Genomic DNA, 16,594 nt, shown 5'->3' with positions numbered 1-16,594 from the left:
CCTGATTATCACTTGCTGTTGTTCTGATTTTACATAAGTAATTGGTGAAATCTGTGTTGTAATCTCTGGTGCCTCTCAAATGAGGAAGCTTTTTCAGTAACTTTACTTTTAAAAGTGAATAGACTTTTCTGAGCCAGAGTAGCAAGAGGATTTTCCTGGTACATCATTTCTTTGCACCCCAATTTACCAAGTTCTTTAAGCATATGTTTAATTTCTGAACCATTAATTTCATGTTCAGCAGAGACCTTAAGCAAGGCCTTAAAATCAAGCATATCTTACAGTACTCCTGGAAAATCAGGATGCCAGTTAAACATGGGCATTTGAAATTCAATTTTGGTGTTAGGTTGTTCCATTAAATTTAGTCTTTGCATAGTCAAAGAGAAATCTGTGGTGCAGATGCCTCCCAAAGTACTTTCCTGAAAACATTGCTGACTGCTGCGACTTCAGTGCCAGCTCGTGACAGCTGAAAGTAAACATGGTTCTTATGTCTCTGAGGACATATAGGCTGAGCCCCCCTTCCCTGTGTGCCCCCTTGCCCTTACTGTGAGCTGGGAACTCAGCAGGCAGGGCTCTGAGCCTTCCCTTGGTTACACCAGTTCCAGGATTTTTTGGGGAGCACTGCAACATTAATACAAAGCTTAAGTTTTCTCTCTGTTCTTCCACCCCAAAATAAGCAACAGATGTGCTGGGCAGTAGGTTTAGGGTATGGCTTGCTATGGTTTGTCAGGAGAGAATGGTTGACTTTGTCTCTGTAAGTGCTGGCACAAGATGAGTATTTAAAAGGAGATTGAAAGACATTAGAAGGGCAGTGAGAGAGGACCCAAGGAGGGATGGATGTGTTGTGAGGATGCTGTTCAGCTACCAAAGCATGGGAGAAGCTGTGATCCAACAAGGTCTGGTTTGGATGCTGTCTGTTGCTGAATTGAAGGATTATTGTTTGAAATACCATTGTTTATTTGATCAGTCATCCTGATTAGAAAGCTGCTGAGGTGCTGTGTGTTTCTTCTGGCCACAGCAGAGGGGCAGAGGGAGTGGAGGAATGAGGGAACCAGGTGTGAACATGATGGAGCAGGAAGAGTTTGTATTTTTCTCCACCTACTCATCCACTGCATGCCCCAGCTTTTACTGCCTTCCTAATCCTTCCATACCATTACTAAGACATGCATTCTCATTCATTGGCTTCCTCCTTTTCTTTGTTGTTTCCTTTGTCTATATCTACTTCTGAATACAGAATAGAGAGATGAGGCTTTGATTGTGTGGAAGAAACAGTTTTTTAATGTCTCTGTTATCCCACTTGTAAACTGGACATCCTGGGAGGGGTTGGTCATATAAACAGGCAAGTGAGAAGGAGAAAGAAGAGACGATTTGAGAAGATTTGGTAAGATATGAGAAAAAAATTATTCCCCCCCTAGCAATTCTGATCCAAAGATGAACCCAGGAATTATAGGGACTATAAACCCTGAACAGTCTTGTTTGGTTCTTAAATGATTTTCATAGACATTTCAGGATAAGTTTAGGAAATGTGGATAAATGATTTTCCAGAACTGCTGGGTTCTTTTCCTCAAGCATGGGTAAGCTGAATACCCAGTTAGGACACTCATATTTAGTCCTTGGAGAAGATCTGCTTGAGGTAGTGGTGTTTGTAATGAAGATGGAAGTTTGAACAGATTATTCTAGAAGACTTTGTGAACTGCTGTGTCAGAGGCAGCCAAAGTGATGGCTTCATCTTTGGGTTGTGTTACGGAGTCTGTGGTCATGTTTGCTTGCAGCAGCATGCAGGGGTGCTCTGCAGAGACAAGTCCTTTTTCCATATCACTGCTCCTGATCTAAGATGGTGGGTTTAGCTGTAAAGAAAACATTGTTTGGTGAAGGAGTTTCCATGACTGTGCTTTTGTATTTTGTATTTAAAATGCAACAGATAGCATCTGTTTTCACTCTCAGTGTATTTCACTGATTCACTTTATATTGCTTTTGTTTGCTGCTGTGACTCCAAATTGAGTTCTGTGTTGGATCTATGGCTCCATATCCCAAGCAGGGTATCCTCCTTGCTAGTTAAGATTGTGAAAATAAAACAGATGGAAAAATGCAATTATTAACTGTCATTCTTATGGAATGCACATCATGCATTTTGGCAGATATAGCTGATGAGAGTTTGTAGCTGTACTTCGTTTTTTAAATGTATACTCAACACTGGAGCCTAAGAAATGCTTGGGGTTAGGAGTGCAGACCCTTTGTGTTAAGAAATGCTGGATGTCCTCTCTTAGGTTATATGCATCTGCAAACAGCTTTTCAAGGACCATTTCCCTGTATAGGGTGTTGATCACTGGACTGAGAAGACAGCATTAAATAGTTTGAATCCAATTGTTAAATATTTAGGCTGATATTGAAGGGTAGATTATGCAACTCTGCATTCAATTCAGTGTCTGAACCTACTGCAGCTCATGTTTGTGTGAAGCACTCTCAGGGGTTAGTCATAAATTCTGCATCTGGTGAACTTTAACTCTTTCCTTCGGCATCAAAAGTATTCAAATTGGTGATCTATAATATTTTCTGATATAAGGAATAATTTAATTTTTTAATGCCTTTTGGAGCACCTGGAAACTCCTGAAGTACAAACACTGTGTTTGTGAAACAGTTTTCAAATGTATTAACATTTCATTTGGTTTTAACCCATTATAGCACATAGTGGTTGCACGTGTTTTCCAAGTCTCATATACAAAACATATTGATGGCTGCAAAAAACAAGTAGGTGCAAGAAAGTGTTTGTGTGCATTAGTGCTTTGTGTATCACTGAAGACTGTGGGTGTGAAGCTGATCATAGTTACAAAAAGCCTCTCTTAACCCAACACTTCTGCAAGTATTCTGCTTTGTCAGATCTCTGCCTTTAGTTTAGAAGCTGATGACTGCATTAAGTCTGGGTGCTGAGTTTTGACAGGAGGCATTATTGGCTTGCTTTAAATTGCTCATGCTATGGCTTTGTTGTGCAATTGCCACCAAGTGAAGCATCCTGTCCTGGTAGGCACCTTCCTTGTTTATCCCCAGTCTGTCTGATACAGTATTTTCAGTGTGATAATACAGCAACAGTAATAATTTGAGTTTAGCTTTTATTTGTCTTACAGATAAGAACATCTAAATTCTAGCACTCCCTAGCTTTTCACTGCAACCATAGTAGTAGGAGCTTTATTTAATTGAACAGAGAAAAAGTCTAGGTTTTGTTGTGGTTTGTTTTTGATTTGGTTTTGTTGGTTGTTTTTTTTTTATATCACATGAATCTAGAGGCTGATGCTTTTAGAATAAACCAGCAGCTGTTGTTGGGCTTGCCAGTAAGATCATAAGAGCTGGCAACCCTACTGAGTTTACTTTGTTTCAGCTGAAGTTCAGCTCAGAAATCTGGAGGGGATATCCCCAGGAAGTAACACCTTGAGTTCCCACACCACCTTCCTTGCCCATTTGTAAAACTGGGATAAGTCTTGCTAAGATGAGGTTCTGCTTAACACACAGAGGCTTTTTTGTTCCTCTTCTCATCTTTTCCTCCCCTCCATTCAAAAGCCATTATCTCTTTACCAGAACTGGCACCACCAAATTTCAAACCCTTGTCACCAAACTCCATTTCTGCAACTTTTTAAGGCAAGCAGGTTTTTTTTTGGCTTTTTTTGTTGTTGTTTTGCTTTGTTTTTATAAGAAAGTGTGTTTTTATCATTTCTCAATAAAACCCATGGCTTGCAGTGAGACGTACAGAACAGACACAAACAGTTAAGCTCCATATGTGAGGACAAATGTGCAGGAGCATCTTCTAGTGTGATCTGCATCAATGTCTTTGGAAATTATTGAATCTGAACAACAGAAATTGAAGTGTGCAAAAAAGTTGTTAATGTGAATACCCATTTGTCCTACCTGCTGCAGTCAATGAAAGGAATGGTTTCAAGGTTTCAATAGGCTGAGCCATCTACTATTTAACTGCTTAATTTTGTGCAACGTAGATGACTGCTACAAAAAGAGAGCTTGGAATTGTTGGCACGTGGCTGGATGTGAGAAAAATCTTGTTTTTTTTCAAAAGGTTTTAAGGCTTTTATAGAGTGTAACACAGGTTGGCAACTTGAATATGGAAAGAAATGGCTGTCTTTGTAAGCAGAAACTATTATTTGATCTGTCTGGGTTGTGTGAAGGTGGCTGATAGCAGGGAGGGGTGGATGTGCTCACAGTGTTTATGGGGACCATGCTTGATGTCACCTTGATCCAGGTTTTGAGGCTTTTGAAGTCACCCAAGGGTCCTTTAAGGCTCGAGTTATGCAGGCTACTTTGTGGGTACTGATTTGAAGATGCTTGTAAGTGTACTTGAAGCTGATGAGAAAGTGGAGCAGACTCTGGAGTGGTTCTTTGATGCTGGTGATATTGTCCCCATGAGTGGGTGAATATAGGTTTTGTGCTGACTGTCTTGTATTGTGAGAGTGGCCCTGAGTACAGTGATTTCTCATATATGACAGCTGAAAAGAAAGACAGAAGTGTCTGTGTTTCCTTGATAAAGGAAGGTCATTTATTTAGTCACTTGCAATGGCTCAGTTGACCAGTGCCTCCATGGATTTATACCAATTGCTATCAAAAACTGAACGTTTCCTTCTGTTTCTCTGTGGAAATATTGATTCTCTTTAAATCAAGACTAATTCCTCTATAGTCAGCTGAGTTAAATGGTGGTGAATGGACAGAAAACAGTTTTGCTTTGTCTGAATTTCCTTGCAGATTTAGCCGAAAATCAGTCACGGGAGGGGGCAAGTGGTTGTACCAGGGCAAAGAGGGGACAGCCACTGCCACCACTGTGGTCTGCACAGGTTTCTGTGCTGTGTAATGAACTGTCTGACCTTTTCCCCACCCTCTTCTGCCCCTTCCTGTTGCCAGTCATGGTATTATTTGCTCATTATGATTTTACTTTTGAAATTGCATGGCTTCCTAGAGAGATAGCTCTGCTTTGCTAGATGGGTGCTTGTCTCTTAGAAGAGTTTGCTGCTTTTAAAGTAAGAAACCAGTTGGCAAAGATGCTGAAATGTATGTGTACTTTTACCTGTTTGATGGTATGCTTGTGCTGTCTATGTACCTTGAATTCCTAATTATTTGCATACAGTCACATCTCTGTTCCTTCTGGGGAAGTTTGTAGCTGTGCTGCAAAGGGAGATCCTGGGCAGGCCTGTTGTGACATGGACGTGTCATGTGGTTGTCATGATAGGGAAGGGACATGCCAGCAGCTGGGCCTGGCTCTTGGTAGATGCAGCCCAAATTAAAGCAAAACAAATTTCCATTTCTCACACCCCTGAGTAGGTCACTTTAAGTCCCCCTTCCCATAATGTTCCTGCTTGGCTCCACATCTCTCCCGGATGTTACAGTGCTATGCAAGCTGCTATGTCCCAGGACAATTAAAACAGGTTTTAGCTTTCTTGATAGGATGAGTTCTGTTTCAAAATGAAATCTGTAAGCATAAAGCTTTAGATGAATACCTTGATAAGATGAATGGTTCCTCACCCCCTTAAAGGAGCAATGTGACCCCTGTGTATCTCAGTGAGACCTGACAAATGACTGCTATGAATTGCAAGTCTGTGCAAAATCAAGGTTTGACATTCAAAAAGAGATGATTGAATAGAAATTTCTATTGGATGCATGTAACTGAGTTATTTTTTGTTCTGTTTACATTATCTTTCTGTCTGTCCCTCTGCTCATCTGTCTGTCTTTCCTTTTGCTTAAAAGAAAATCCACGGTATGGCTGCAGAAGGACAGCTCTCTCACAACACTGAGGACATCTTGCACAGAAGCAGTTTTCACAGAGCAAGTGAAATTCATTTCAGTAGTGAAAATACTTCTACAATTTGCTGACTGTTGGGTGTTTGTGAAGCAGCCTGCTGGTTTCAGTGTACAAGTTGTAGCATCTGTGTCAAGATAATCATCATTCCTTCTCACTTGTCCCTCTGCAGTTCTACCAGATGTCTGTTTTGCTGACCTTCACCTGCAACAAGTTCCATTTCAGAAAGCAGTTCTTGTGCCCTTTGCTGCTCGTATCTCATAGTCTGGGGGAAAAGAAACAGGTCTCTCCAGCTACAAATGACCTGAAATAAAGCATTTAGCCTAAATGCTTTGTGTGTGCATATGTATTTGTTTGTCTGACCATGGAGCTGGTGCCCAGTTTCACTCAGGGCCATTGATTAGATGACTGTCCAGAGTGAAGAACAGTGTGTGTGTGTGTGTGTGTGTGTGTCAGTGCAACATCCTTCCTCACCTGCACATCAACCTCTGCTTTTTTTATTGCAGAGAGGAAGCCAGGGAACCAGACTCCTGGAGCACCTTGTCCCACACGGTGCACTCGGGGGACTACAGCATCAAGCACCACCGTGGGCTCGATGTCTACATGCTGACAGCTGAAGCCAGGGAAGGGGAAGCGGCCAGCTTGGAGAGTGACATTCAGCACCTCCAGATGCACATGCAGAGCCACCAGCACATGGTAAGGAAAAGGCTGAGGTGATGAGAGAGAAGTGGAGCTGCCCGCTTGCTGCCTCACTCCGGGGAGGAGTTCCCCACGTAGGCAGCCTTCGGGGATATGTTTATCTCAGTGTTATCTCTGGATGTCATTAGCAAACATCCAGCTGGGCACCTGCCTGTTTTCTTCATGTTAAGGCACAGGGAGGTCTGACAGAGCTGTTTGGCTGCAAATTTTCTCTCAGAAGAGAAGTGGCAGCGCTGGCTCTGTTTGGCCTTGTGGGCCCTCTCTGCTCCTGCGTTCTCCATAAGCTTGAGATCTGCTTGGTTGGACAGGGAAACTTCCCTGGAAGTGGACTTGCCCTTCCTGGGTGTCTGGCATCCACCAGGCACCATAAGACAGGGTCTGGAGTGGGAGTGGGGCTGTGGAGGCTGCTCCCAGTGGGTATCTCTGTTCATATGGGAAGTTCAGGGTCAGAGAGGAGACTGAGGGGAAAGTCTCTGGGACAGCTGGTGGAAAAACAACCATTTACTTAGCACCTGTTTGTAGGGCTTGGAGGAAAAGCCTGCCCTGGTTATGCAGGTTGCTTGTCCATCAAGGTCCCCTCACTGTGTTCCTCCTGGACCCCACAGTGTCGTGCAGATGGTGCAGGAACCATGGAGCTTTGAAAGGGCTTCCTCACTGCTTTAAAATAGGTGCCCCAGGGGCTCGGTTGGGACAGGGAAGGTAATACCACAGCACAGTTCTGTGCCACTTCTCAGGAATAGTCACATGTCTTGCACAGCTGGCATCACCTGTAATTGTTCTTTCATGTGGATATATAGGTTGAGTTGTGGGAGCAAAATAACAGGCTATTTTTGGTTCTTTAACTAAGAAAGGGGAAAATTGTTGCCTGCAGGCAGTGGGCTGGGGAGACCATCAGAGGTATGGGCTACCCTGAGCCTTTTCACCCTTCTCTGGGCACCTGAGGTGTTAATTACTCCCCATCTCAACAGGAACTACTGGTATGAGTGGCAAACCCAGGTTAACTGTGAAATCATTTCTCCTTTCCATCAGAAGACACAAAAGCATGGCAGCAGTATCCAGCTCCCCTCTTGTTTGCTCATGCAAATGCCAGATGGGTACATTTTGCCTGACAATGAAATCAGAAAAGGCTATGTTTAGACTTTTTCTTTCCAGCACTGTTTTACTTCTCATCTAATCTGATTTGAATTTGGAAAGCAGCCCTGTAATTATTTCATTTAAGTTCATTTTGGGTCAGTTAAAAGCCATTTGGCTTCCTTTGGAGGGACTGCTCTATTTTTCAGGCTTTCAGCAGAATGACTTCACCATGAGGATGCTGGGGCTGCCGTGGCCCCTCCTTGTGAAAAACTCTCTTGTTCCCAAGCAAGTGTCACTGTTGTCTGTGTCTGTCCATCCTGGCAGTGTTGTCTGTGTCTATCCACCCTGGCATGGAACCAGCAGCACTGTCTTCATGCTCTGCTGCAGAGTTATAGCCACCAGACAGCCAGCACACTGTTTGATCCTGTTTTGCCCTTACAAAACAACAACAACAACAACAACAAAAAAATAGCTGCAGCCTGTGGATAAGGCTGCAGCCCAGTGTCTCTGGTGCATGATGGATGGAGATGCTGTGCTGCCTGCCTTCCATGCTAATCTGGTTTGGGATGTCTCAGATACAGGGAGCTCTGGCATAGGTGGCCAATTTAACAGACCTGGGTAGTGGGATTATTTTAAACAGGAGATTCAAGCAAACACCAGAAGTACCTTTAGTCGTTTGTGATTTGGTAGAAGTGTTCATTGTTTGCAGTCCTCAGAGTGTGGTAAAACAAGTAAACACAATGTCCTCATTGTGTAGCAGAGATGATTTTAGCCACTAGTTGTATAAGCAATACTTAGAAGTTCCCTGTGATGAATCAGTTAACATACTGTTTTAATTTTCAGGGAGAAAAGAGGTGTTTAAGCTGAGATTTTTTTATGTGGAATTCTATTACTCTGTTTCTCAGAAAACTAGATGCTTAAAATTTGCAGGGACCTGTTTAATTTAGTCTCCTGGGATTAGTGTATTTTTTTGAGTATTTTTACAAATAAATGCAAAAACGAACAGGTTTTAAATAGTTCTGTATTTGTGGAGAATGCAACCGAGAAACCAGCCTGCCCTTTGAGATCTTACAGTGCAAAACCTTGAGCCTGCCACAGAAAATCAAGGGAGCTCTGTGGGTTGTGCACTGAAAGATGGAGGCTGCTCATTTATTTAACAAGCCACTTTTTCTAAGATGTGAACATTGATGTGCAGCAAAAAGAATAAAAAAGAAAACACTGAAACAGACAATTCTTTTTAGGTAAAGGTTTGAATGTAACAAACTGTAGAAGTTTGAGGGGATCCTTGACAAAGCAGATGCTCTGAAGAAAAATGCAGATTAGAGGGGAACAGTACATGTCTGCTGCTCTGCACTAATGCACACATTAATTTTAATAGCATGCCATCATTTTCAAATTTTTATATCCATTTAGGAAATAAATTTCAGACACTTAATTATGCATGAAATTCTCAGGAATAGATTAGATTATTAGTTTAGTCCTAGGAGTAAGAGACAAGTGTCAGTGTTTGCCCATTCCCATGTCTGAAGTCGAGTTTCCATCAATGCAGAGAAAATTGAGAAACACTGATGAGAACAGGGCAGAGACAGACCTGAAGTTGCTCTTTAGCATAATTTCCTCAAGCCCTGGGGGCCTAAACTGGTGTATGCTTACATTATTTGGTAGTTTGTATTCTGTTGTTTACTGATCTTGAAGTGCACTCAAGAAATACGACTACAGCTGCTTGAAGGACAGTTACAAGGGCAACAACTCTTTGCAGTCATGGCAGATGGTGTAAAAAGGGAGTGGAGGGACAAACTGCAGCTCCAGGGGATTCGGGCTTGCTGTTAGAAACAACACCTTCATGAGAGGGTGGTTTGGCTTGGGAACAGATTGCCCAGAGGAGGTGGTGGGTACTTTGTCATCAGAGGGATAGGGACATCCCCACAGGGACTTGGCAGGACAAAGGCATGGCTGACCTGATGTCACACTGCTGATGGTCCAGATTCATGCAAGGAACTGGGCTAAGTGATCTTCAGGTGCCCAAACCAACACCTAAAATACACTGAAGTGTGGTTGTAACTCTGTCCCAGGTGACATCAGGTAGAGGGGTCATAAAATAGCTTTGTGTAAATACAGATCTTGTAGATGGTGGAGACAGTGTAAATGTGTGACAAAGCAAAGTAATACTTGATTTATTTTTGTCTTGTTACAGAGTTTAAGGCAGCCAACAGAGCCTGTAGTGGGAGGTTCTGAAGACACCTGTGCTAAAGGAGCAGAGCCAGATGGTAACCTGGGCACTACCTCTCAGAGCCTCAAAGAAATGACAAGAGAAGGAGAGCAGGAGAGTCCGTCTGATCTTGTTCACCTGGACATTGTGCAGCCCTCAGACCAAATGGAGCAGGAGGGGAAATGCAACAGCAGGAGTTTGGGAGCTTTTGATGAGGTACCAAATGACTTGCTGAGTGTGGGGGATACAGAGAGCCCGGAGTGCTTCTGTGAAAGTAAAAATACAGTGACGTTGAGTAAAGAGGAAGAGGAGGGGCCAACCTCTGCTGGAGGCTCTGGGGCTGTGTCAGATGAGAAGGACTGCACAGTGACCCTGTGTGCGAGTGCAAATACTGCCATAAATCTTCCATCCTGTGGAAATACAAATGAGGAAGCTGGAATGACATCAGCTGGAGTTGCTTTGGATCAAGCTGGCTTGTGCAGTAAAGATAGGCCCCATCAGGAAGAGCAAGCTGCTGAGGGGTGTGCACCTGACAGTACTGTTGCTGTGGTTGAAACTGCAGGCGAAGCCCCAGCTTCCTGGGAGGGTGTGGATGTGTCTATGGGCCAAACGGAGTGCAGGAACTGTACAGGAGTGGCTGAGAGGGCTGCAGGCCAGCAGCAAGCAGAGGATGGGATGGCTGAGGCTGGCCAAAGGAGGACTGCAAACCTGGAAGAGCAATTGCCAGCTAAGAAAGAGACAGCCAGTGCTGTTCAACCCTTACTTGGTGGTTTTGATGGCACTGAGTCTGCAGATGGAGAGGATGCAAAGGTGGGAGTGGTGCTGGCTTGTGATGGTACCGATGCAGGTGTTGGCACTGGTGATGTCTCTGTTGATCTTTGCAAGTTGGGAGAGAACAAGGAGACTGGAGTGGACCCAAGCACTGATCAGGTGAACAGCGGCTTCTTGGAAAGCCAAGGTGATGGCCATGTCACAGCGAGGCAGAATGCCATGGACAATGTCGGGGCAGCATTGCCTGCAGTGAATAGAGTGAAGATTCCTGCATGTGCATCAAAACCTGGTTCTGGTTTGGAAATCCATAGCCATGGTAAGAGTGGGGAGCGAGAAGGGCAGGTGGAATCAGATACCACAGATGGGAAATCCAGTTTGTTGGAAGATACTGTGGAAACTGATGGCCCTGATGCTGAACCTGAAAATTTTGCTGTTGGTGGATCTAACCAAAGCAGTGCAGAACCTGTGTGTTGCCAGGAAGGTGGGAAGATCACTGAAAGTGCAGCTAAAGCAATGGAGGGCAGCAAAGCCCACGAAGAGGAGCCATCAGGAACTGATACCAGCAGCAGCAGAGAGGGAGGAAGCGCCCATTCTGCAGAGGGAGGGCAGGAAGTTGCTAGCTGCTGCTCTTCTGCTGATCACACTGTTGTTAAAGATGAAATGGGCGACAGCTTAAAACCAGACACTGCTCAAGAGAACAAATGTGAGCGTGCATCGCTTCCTCCGGACAGCAACAGCACATGCCTGGCAGAAAAAGAGCCTTCACAAGCAGAAGCAGAGATAGCAGAAAGTGCTCTGGAGCAGGATGGGTTTAGCTGCGAGGTGAAACCACCCACTGCCCTACCCCGAGGAGAGGGACTGGTGGTGGGTCAGGAGGGAGATGCTGCTGCAGTGGCACCTCCCGAGCAGGAGGCAGCTCTGCAAGGTAATGACCCAGGATTAGCTCCGTGTGCCAAGGGCGCAGACCGTGCGGAGGATAATTTAATAGGCACACCCTCTGTAGTTCATAATGAAGAATCCAAACAAAACCAGGAAGTGGCAGGAGGTTTGGCAGAGCTCGCCCAGCAGCACAGCAGGGAGCATGGCAGGGTAGCTGTCGGAGCTGGCTGGCCTGGGGACCATGTTGGGAGCCAGGGCTCCCAAGAACAGAGCTTCTCACAGCAGGCTGGAGGAGGCAAAGCTGAGCCTCAGGCTTGTGCAAGTAACACTGGGCAGGTTTCGTCTCAGGAACTTCTTTCTGCTGTTGTGAAACCCTCTGCTTGCAGTCAGGGGGGGCCTGTGGCAGGTGACAGCAATGTGGATGCTGGGCTGAAAGGGACAGTCCTCACCAAAGGATTGTGCGAGGCTGAGGCAGTGGGTGCAGGAAAAGGCACCATGCATGGACCCACATCAGCAGGTGAGGTACCAGGTGCAGAAACTGGACTTAATGGAGAACGTGATCCCAGTCAAACCCAACAGCAAATCTCCCTGTGCAACAGCACCCCCAAAGTAAAGAAAACGGAAGAAATTGCTTCAGAAATGGGAGCTCAAAGTGGTGCCTGTGAAGATAAGGAAATATTAAGGCCGGTGGCAATAACGCCCATCACAGAGTATCCAGAAGAGCAGGAGGACGTGGAAAGTCTGCTTCCCCGGGCAGGACTTCAACCCATCGCTGAAGAGCCCACGTGTGACAGTGACTCCAGCACTGAGACTGTGTGCCCAGCTGGTGAGAGCAATGCTGGTCCCACTGTGAAAGCAGCTCAGGAGGAGGTCTTGGCTGAGCCTGATGGAAAGCAAAACCAACCTGTACCTGGATCGCCCACCTCGCCATGTTCATGCCATTTATATGTTGTTGACTCACTGGAAAATGTGGGAGTAAAGAGTTTGGTTTCAGCAGACGATGGCACCTCTCTGGATCAAGTTCCTAAAATGGTAAAAAGTTTTGATGCCGTGGTTTTTGCAGCAGAGACACCTTCTTCTCATGAATTACCAGCTGCAGAAAAAGCAGGGCTTGAGCCCCAGGCTGCAGTGGATGTGGGAACCAACCTTAATGGAGAAGTGGACTTAAGTTCCTCAACAAAGAAGAGGAACCTCAGCCCAGCAGTGCAAGGAGCAGAGCTTGTTACAGGTAGGGAAAAAAAAGTTGGTTTTCTACTTTTTAGTAGTTTTTTTTCTTTCTAGGTGTATGTCTAACATCTCATCACCAAAGGAAAGGAAAGAAGGGCAGGAGGCCTGCCTTTCAGGGGAAGTGTGGGTGTTTGGGCTTTAGCTTCTGAGAGAAGAAGAAATCTTAAGCTATATTATTAAAACTTTTGGTTCAAATGCATGTTGTTGGCTGGCACTGGAGGTGTGAGCAGAACATCTATGAATTTGCACAGAAGTATTTGCAGATCATGAATCCTCCCTGGAAAAGGAATGAATGGGAGGGAGCTATTTGGATTACTGTATCTTCAAGTTATATGCTTTCCTGTAGGCCTGAGGGTTGATTTGCTTAGTGCTATTCCTTTGCATCTCCCCTTTGTTTCTGCTCATGCAGGCAGAGGGTACAGGGGGGGCTCTCTTGCATTTTCTTTGCTCGTCTACGTGAAACAGCTGCCAGTGTCCTGAACTGCGCAAAGCAACTTCCTAATTGGCAGTATTAGGTCATTTAAAAAAGCCAATGAGCCCTACCCCCCGCCTTTTCCAGGCTGCAAAGCTTTTTTGTCAGGCAGAGCAGCCCGTGTTTTTTTCCAGTGCATTTTAAGCAGTACTGGAGCTTAGATGATGAGTTTTGTTTGCTGCCATCGGCTGGGAAGCAGCACCGACGTTCCCATGGATGAGTGGTGATGGGGGAAAGCAGAGGGAATTGGGGGACAGCGTAGACATCTGGTGTCCCTGCAACAGGAACTCACAGAAAACATCACCAGGTAACTCAAAAAAGGGAAACAAAAGCGATAAATTGAATGAAAGAGAATTGGGATTTTTTTTCTCCAGTCTGGAATTAAATCATAGGTGAATTTGCTACTGAAGCATGGAGCTAATCTGATCTTTATATCCCACCTGTTGGGACAGCTGTTAAATGGAAGCAGCTGAACTTTTTCAGTTGCCAATTTTTTCTTTGCTTAGAGACAATAATACTGTGCCTCTTGCTTTCCCAGCACAGAATAAACAAACTAAATACATTAAAAAAAATAATTTAAATCTTCCACGTTGTAGAAATCATGAAGTTGAAAAGCTATAAAGAGATAACACTGCTTTAATGCTGAGAGTTGCTGCTTCAGTTTAAATGCAGAATAGGGTGATGGCAGAGGATTTGTTCAGATGTGTGATTTGTTCAGAGTTGTGATAGGGGAGAAGATTGATTTGGGTTAGGGGAGTGGGTTCAGTGGTCCAGCAAATCCTTTTTTCTCTGAGTTCAGTTTTTTAGAAAGTTTGTGTCAGAAGATAACCAGTAAACGTTAATCAGGAGATCACTGGTAAATAAACAGATTTAAAGGTGGATTAGAAAGCTGTTTTCTGAAAGAACCTATGTGAGTGCTGTGGCGGATTGACAGTTCAATGGGATGGGAGTGGCTGGAAGTCAGTCCCTGGCAGGGCTCCTCCCGTGCTCTTGGCTCCCTCTGCAGAGTCCAGGTCTTTATCTCTGCTGAGGTTCTTAGAAGCATGACATTGTCTAGGTGAGATTTTAAAAGGAAAAAGGAGTAAATAGTCCAGTAAGATAATGACTGAAGTAGGATAGTAGTATTAGGGTATGGAAAGCAGTCAGAGAAGGAGGTGATCCCATTACAGGTTTAAAGCACGTAAATATAGTAGGGCTAAAAAGTCTTGGGGTATGAGGGTCTGAGCTTACCATAGGGAAGAATTGTTTGTTTGCATTGGGATGCTGCACAAAGCAAAACTTGAGGCTGAAATATCTTCTCGGGAAGAATTTTAGTTCTAGTTTAAAGCAGAGACAAGAAACTGCTATAAATCCAAGCACACTATTTGAAATATTTCTACCTAGGAGCATCTAAAAGTCTGATACGACAGTAATTTATGAGAGCAGATTTCTTGTTTATTATCATTACTGCTGTGTACATTCTTCATGTCAGTGCCTTGGGTAGTGCCCTAGCTCAGTGGCAGCCTTCAGTCCTTTGTATGAGCTGATTCTTTGCTGTGTCAGTGCTGGGGAGTTTTCTTTGCAGCCTGGGTTTGTCCACAGCATTTTGTAGCTGTGCAAGAGTTGTCAGTGCTCAGAAGGAGTCAGATCTTTTTCCGAGGGACTATAATAAAGCATTTCCAGAGGAAGTGTGTGTCATGGGGCTGTTTCTCAGAAATGTGTGTGGTCAGAAGACTTGATTGTCATGCTAATTTACCAGAGATGTAGCTGGCTGATAATTGCTGTTGCCTGTACTCTTTATTTTTTTTAATTTATATTGTGAAATTTCTCCCAAATATATATTTGTCTCTTTGCTTCTTAGTTTTAGTATGTCCCCAAAATGGAGACTTTAAAGGGCTAATTGTATTATCCAAACAAATATCTAGTGACTGACCATGACTGACCAGAACACTGAAGGAAGGCCATGAAGCTGGGAAATCTAACTTTAATAAGGCAGCTCCTCATGCTGTGAGTTATAGTCTCAGAATTTCATTACAGCTGAGTAATGAGTTCTGCAAGCACATCATTTGCAAGTCAGGCAGATAGATGCTACTCATTAAAAAAGTAGGCAATTAGGATATGAAATCATACCACAGTAACCAGGTTGGGTGAGAAGAGAAGAGATGACGTGTTTATGCTGACAGAACACCTCTGAGTAGATGCAGCTTCTTGGCAGAAAGTAAACCCAGCAAGGTGAGGTTGTACAGTTGGGGTTTGGCATCTTACATTAACAACTACTGTAATCACTTCTCTCTGGCTCATCTCCTGGGAGAAACATGCCTAGTGTATCTCTTATAAATCTCAAAAAAAAGAAATAAAATCCAACACAAAACATTAATTGCCACATAAAAGAAAGTCACCTTATTTTGAATTTAACCAGTCTTCACCTCACTCTAATTAGTGACATTTTCCCTATGGAAAATCACTTACTACAGTTTCCTTCCCCTGTTAGAGTAGCAGGATGCACCGTTAACAGATGTCACTAACAATACCCCACATGTGGTAAGGTGCTCTATGCCCCATAGACCTTTGTGACAGTATTATGGTGCTTTTTTAGTAGAAACTGTGTTTCTTAGTAGAAGTTTAGGAACAAGTGACAGAGAGCAAAATAATTTTCAGTTTCATCATGAGGGCAACCAGTTCTTAACCAGCACAGTGCATCACTTGCTTTTCCCTTCCTTGGTGCACCAGACATTTTTTTTTTTTCCTGGTGTGTTCTGTGAACTAAGATCTCAACCATCACTGCAACCCTGAGCAGATCTCATTGCAGCTGTGACCTCTGATTTGCTAATAAATGTAGCTTGCAGAAATCTGTAGCACTCTGTCTGCTTTTGGAGATTCTGCCACAAACTCGCCTCCTGCCAATTTGACTTAATGGTGTTGGATTAATTTATCAATAGAACATTACAAAACCAGGTAATTCCAAAACCAAAGGTAGACTTTAATGCTAATGGTGAACCATTGGTGAAGTTGCTAAGATGATTTCCAGTGAAGATGGGAGTCTCCTCTTGCTAAATCCCTGAATGGGTAAACTCACTGCAAATGTACGTCAGCCTTAAGAAGGCGTTGTCATCCATCCAGTGTTTGTTTTTAGTAGAAATGACAGAAGGAACAGGATTAGAGAGGGGTTTAGCCCTAAGGCAGCCACTCTCCTTCTGGGTGGCTTTGGTCAAATCACTTCACTCCTCTGAAAGTATCCCGAGTGTCACAAGAGTCATTAGCTTAGGGCTGAAAGAGTATTAGGGCGTTGACTTTATGCCATGAAAAGGTACACAGAAGGGAACCCCAGGGGAATGGTGAGTAATGAAAGCTCTGCTGGGCAGGGAAAGAAACTGGTACATGAAGTTTGTTACCTCTGTGGTGGCTGCACCACTATGGGACCATGGGGAAGGGGAAAGTCAGCTGGGACTTCGAAAGCTCCAGCAGAAAAGGGGTTGCTTTCTTAGTCCAGGGACCTAGT

At 44.1% G+C, this 16,594-nt stretch overlaps 1 protein-coding gene across 1 annotated transcript in view; it reads left to right on the top strand.

Moving 5' to 3' along the window:
- AKAP13 (A-kinase anchoring protein 13) overlaps positions 1-16,594 on the top strand; it is a 205,591-nt gene that overhangs the window by 100,553 nt on the left and 88,444 nt on the right. The window contains exons 8-9 of the mRNA XM_030456754.1: positions 6,292-6,481; positions 9,753-12,645. Of these exons, the coding sequence (XP_030312614.1) occupies positions 6,292-6,481; positions 9,753-12,645 (3,083 nt within the window). The remainder of the gene's footprint in view (positions 1-6,291; positions 6,482-9,752; positions 12,646-16,594) is intronic.

Source organism: Calypte anna, chromosome 10, assembly GCF_003957555.1.
Source record: "Calypte anna isolate BGI_N300 chromosome 10, bCalAnn1_v1.p, whole genome shotgun sequence".
Taxonomy (NCBI): domain Eukaryota; kingdom Metazoa; phylum Chordata; class Aves; order Apodiformes; family Trochilidae; genus Calypte; species Calypte anna.
This window is presented reverse-complemented; position numbering and strand designations above follow the sequence as displayed.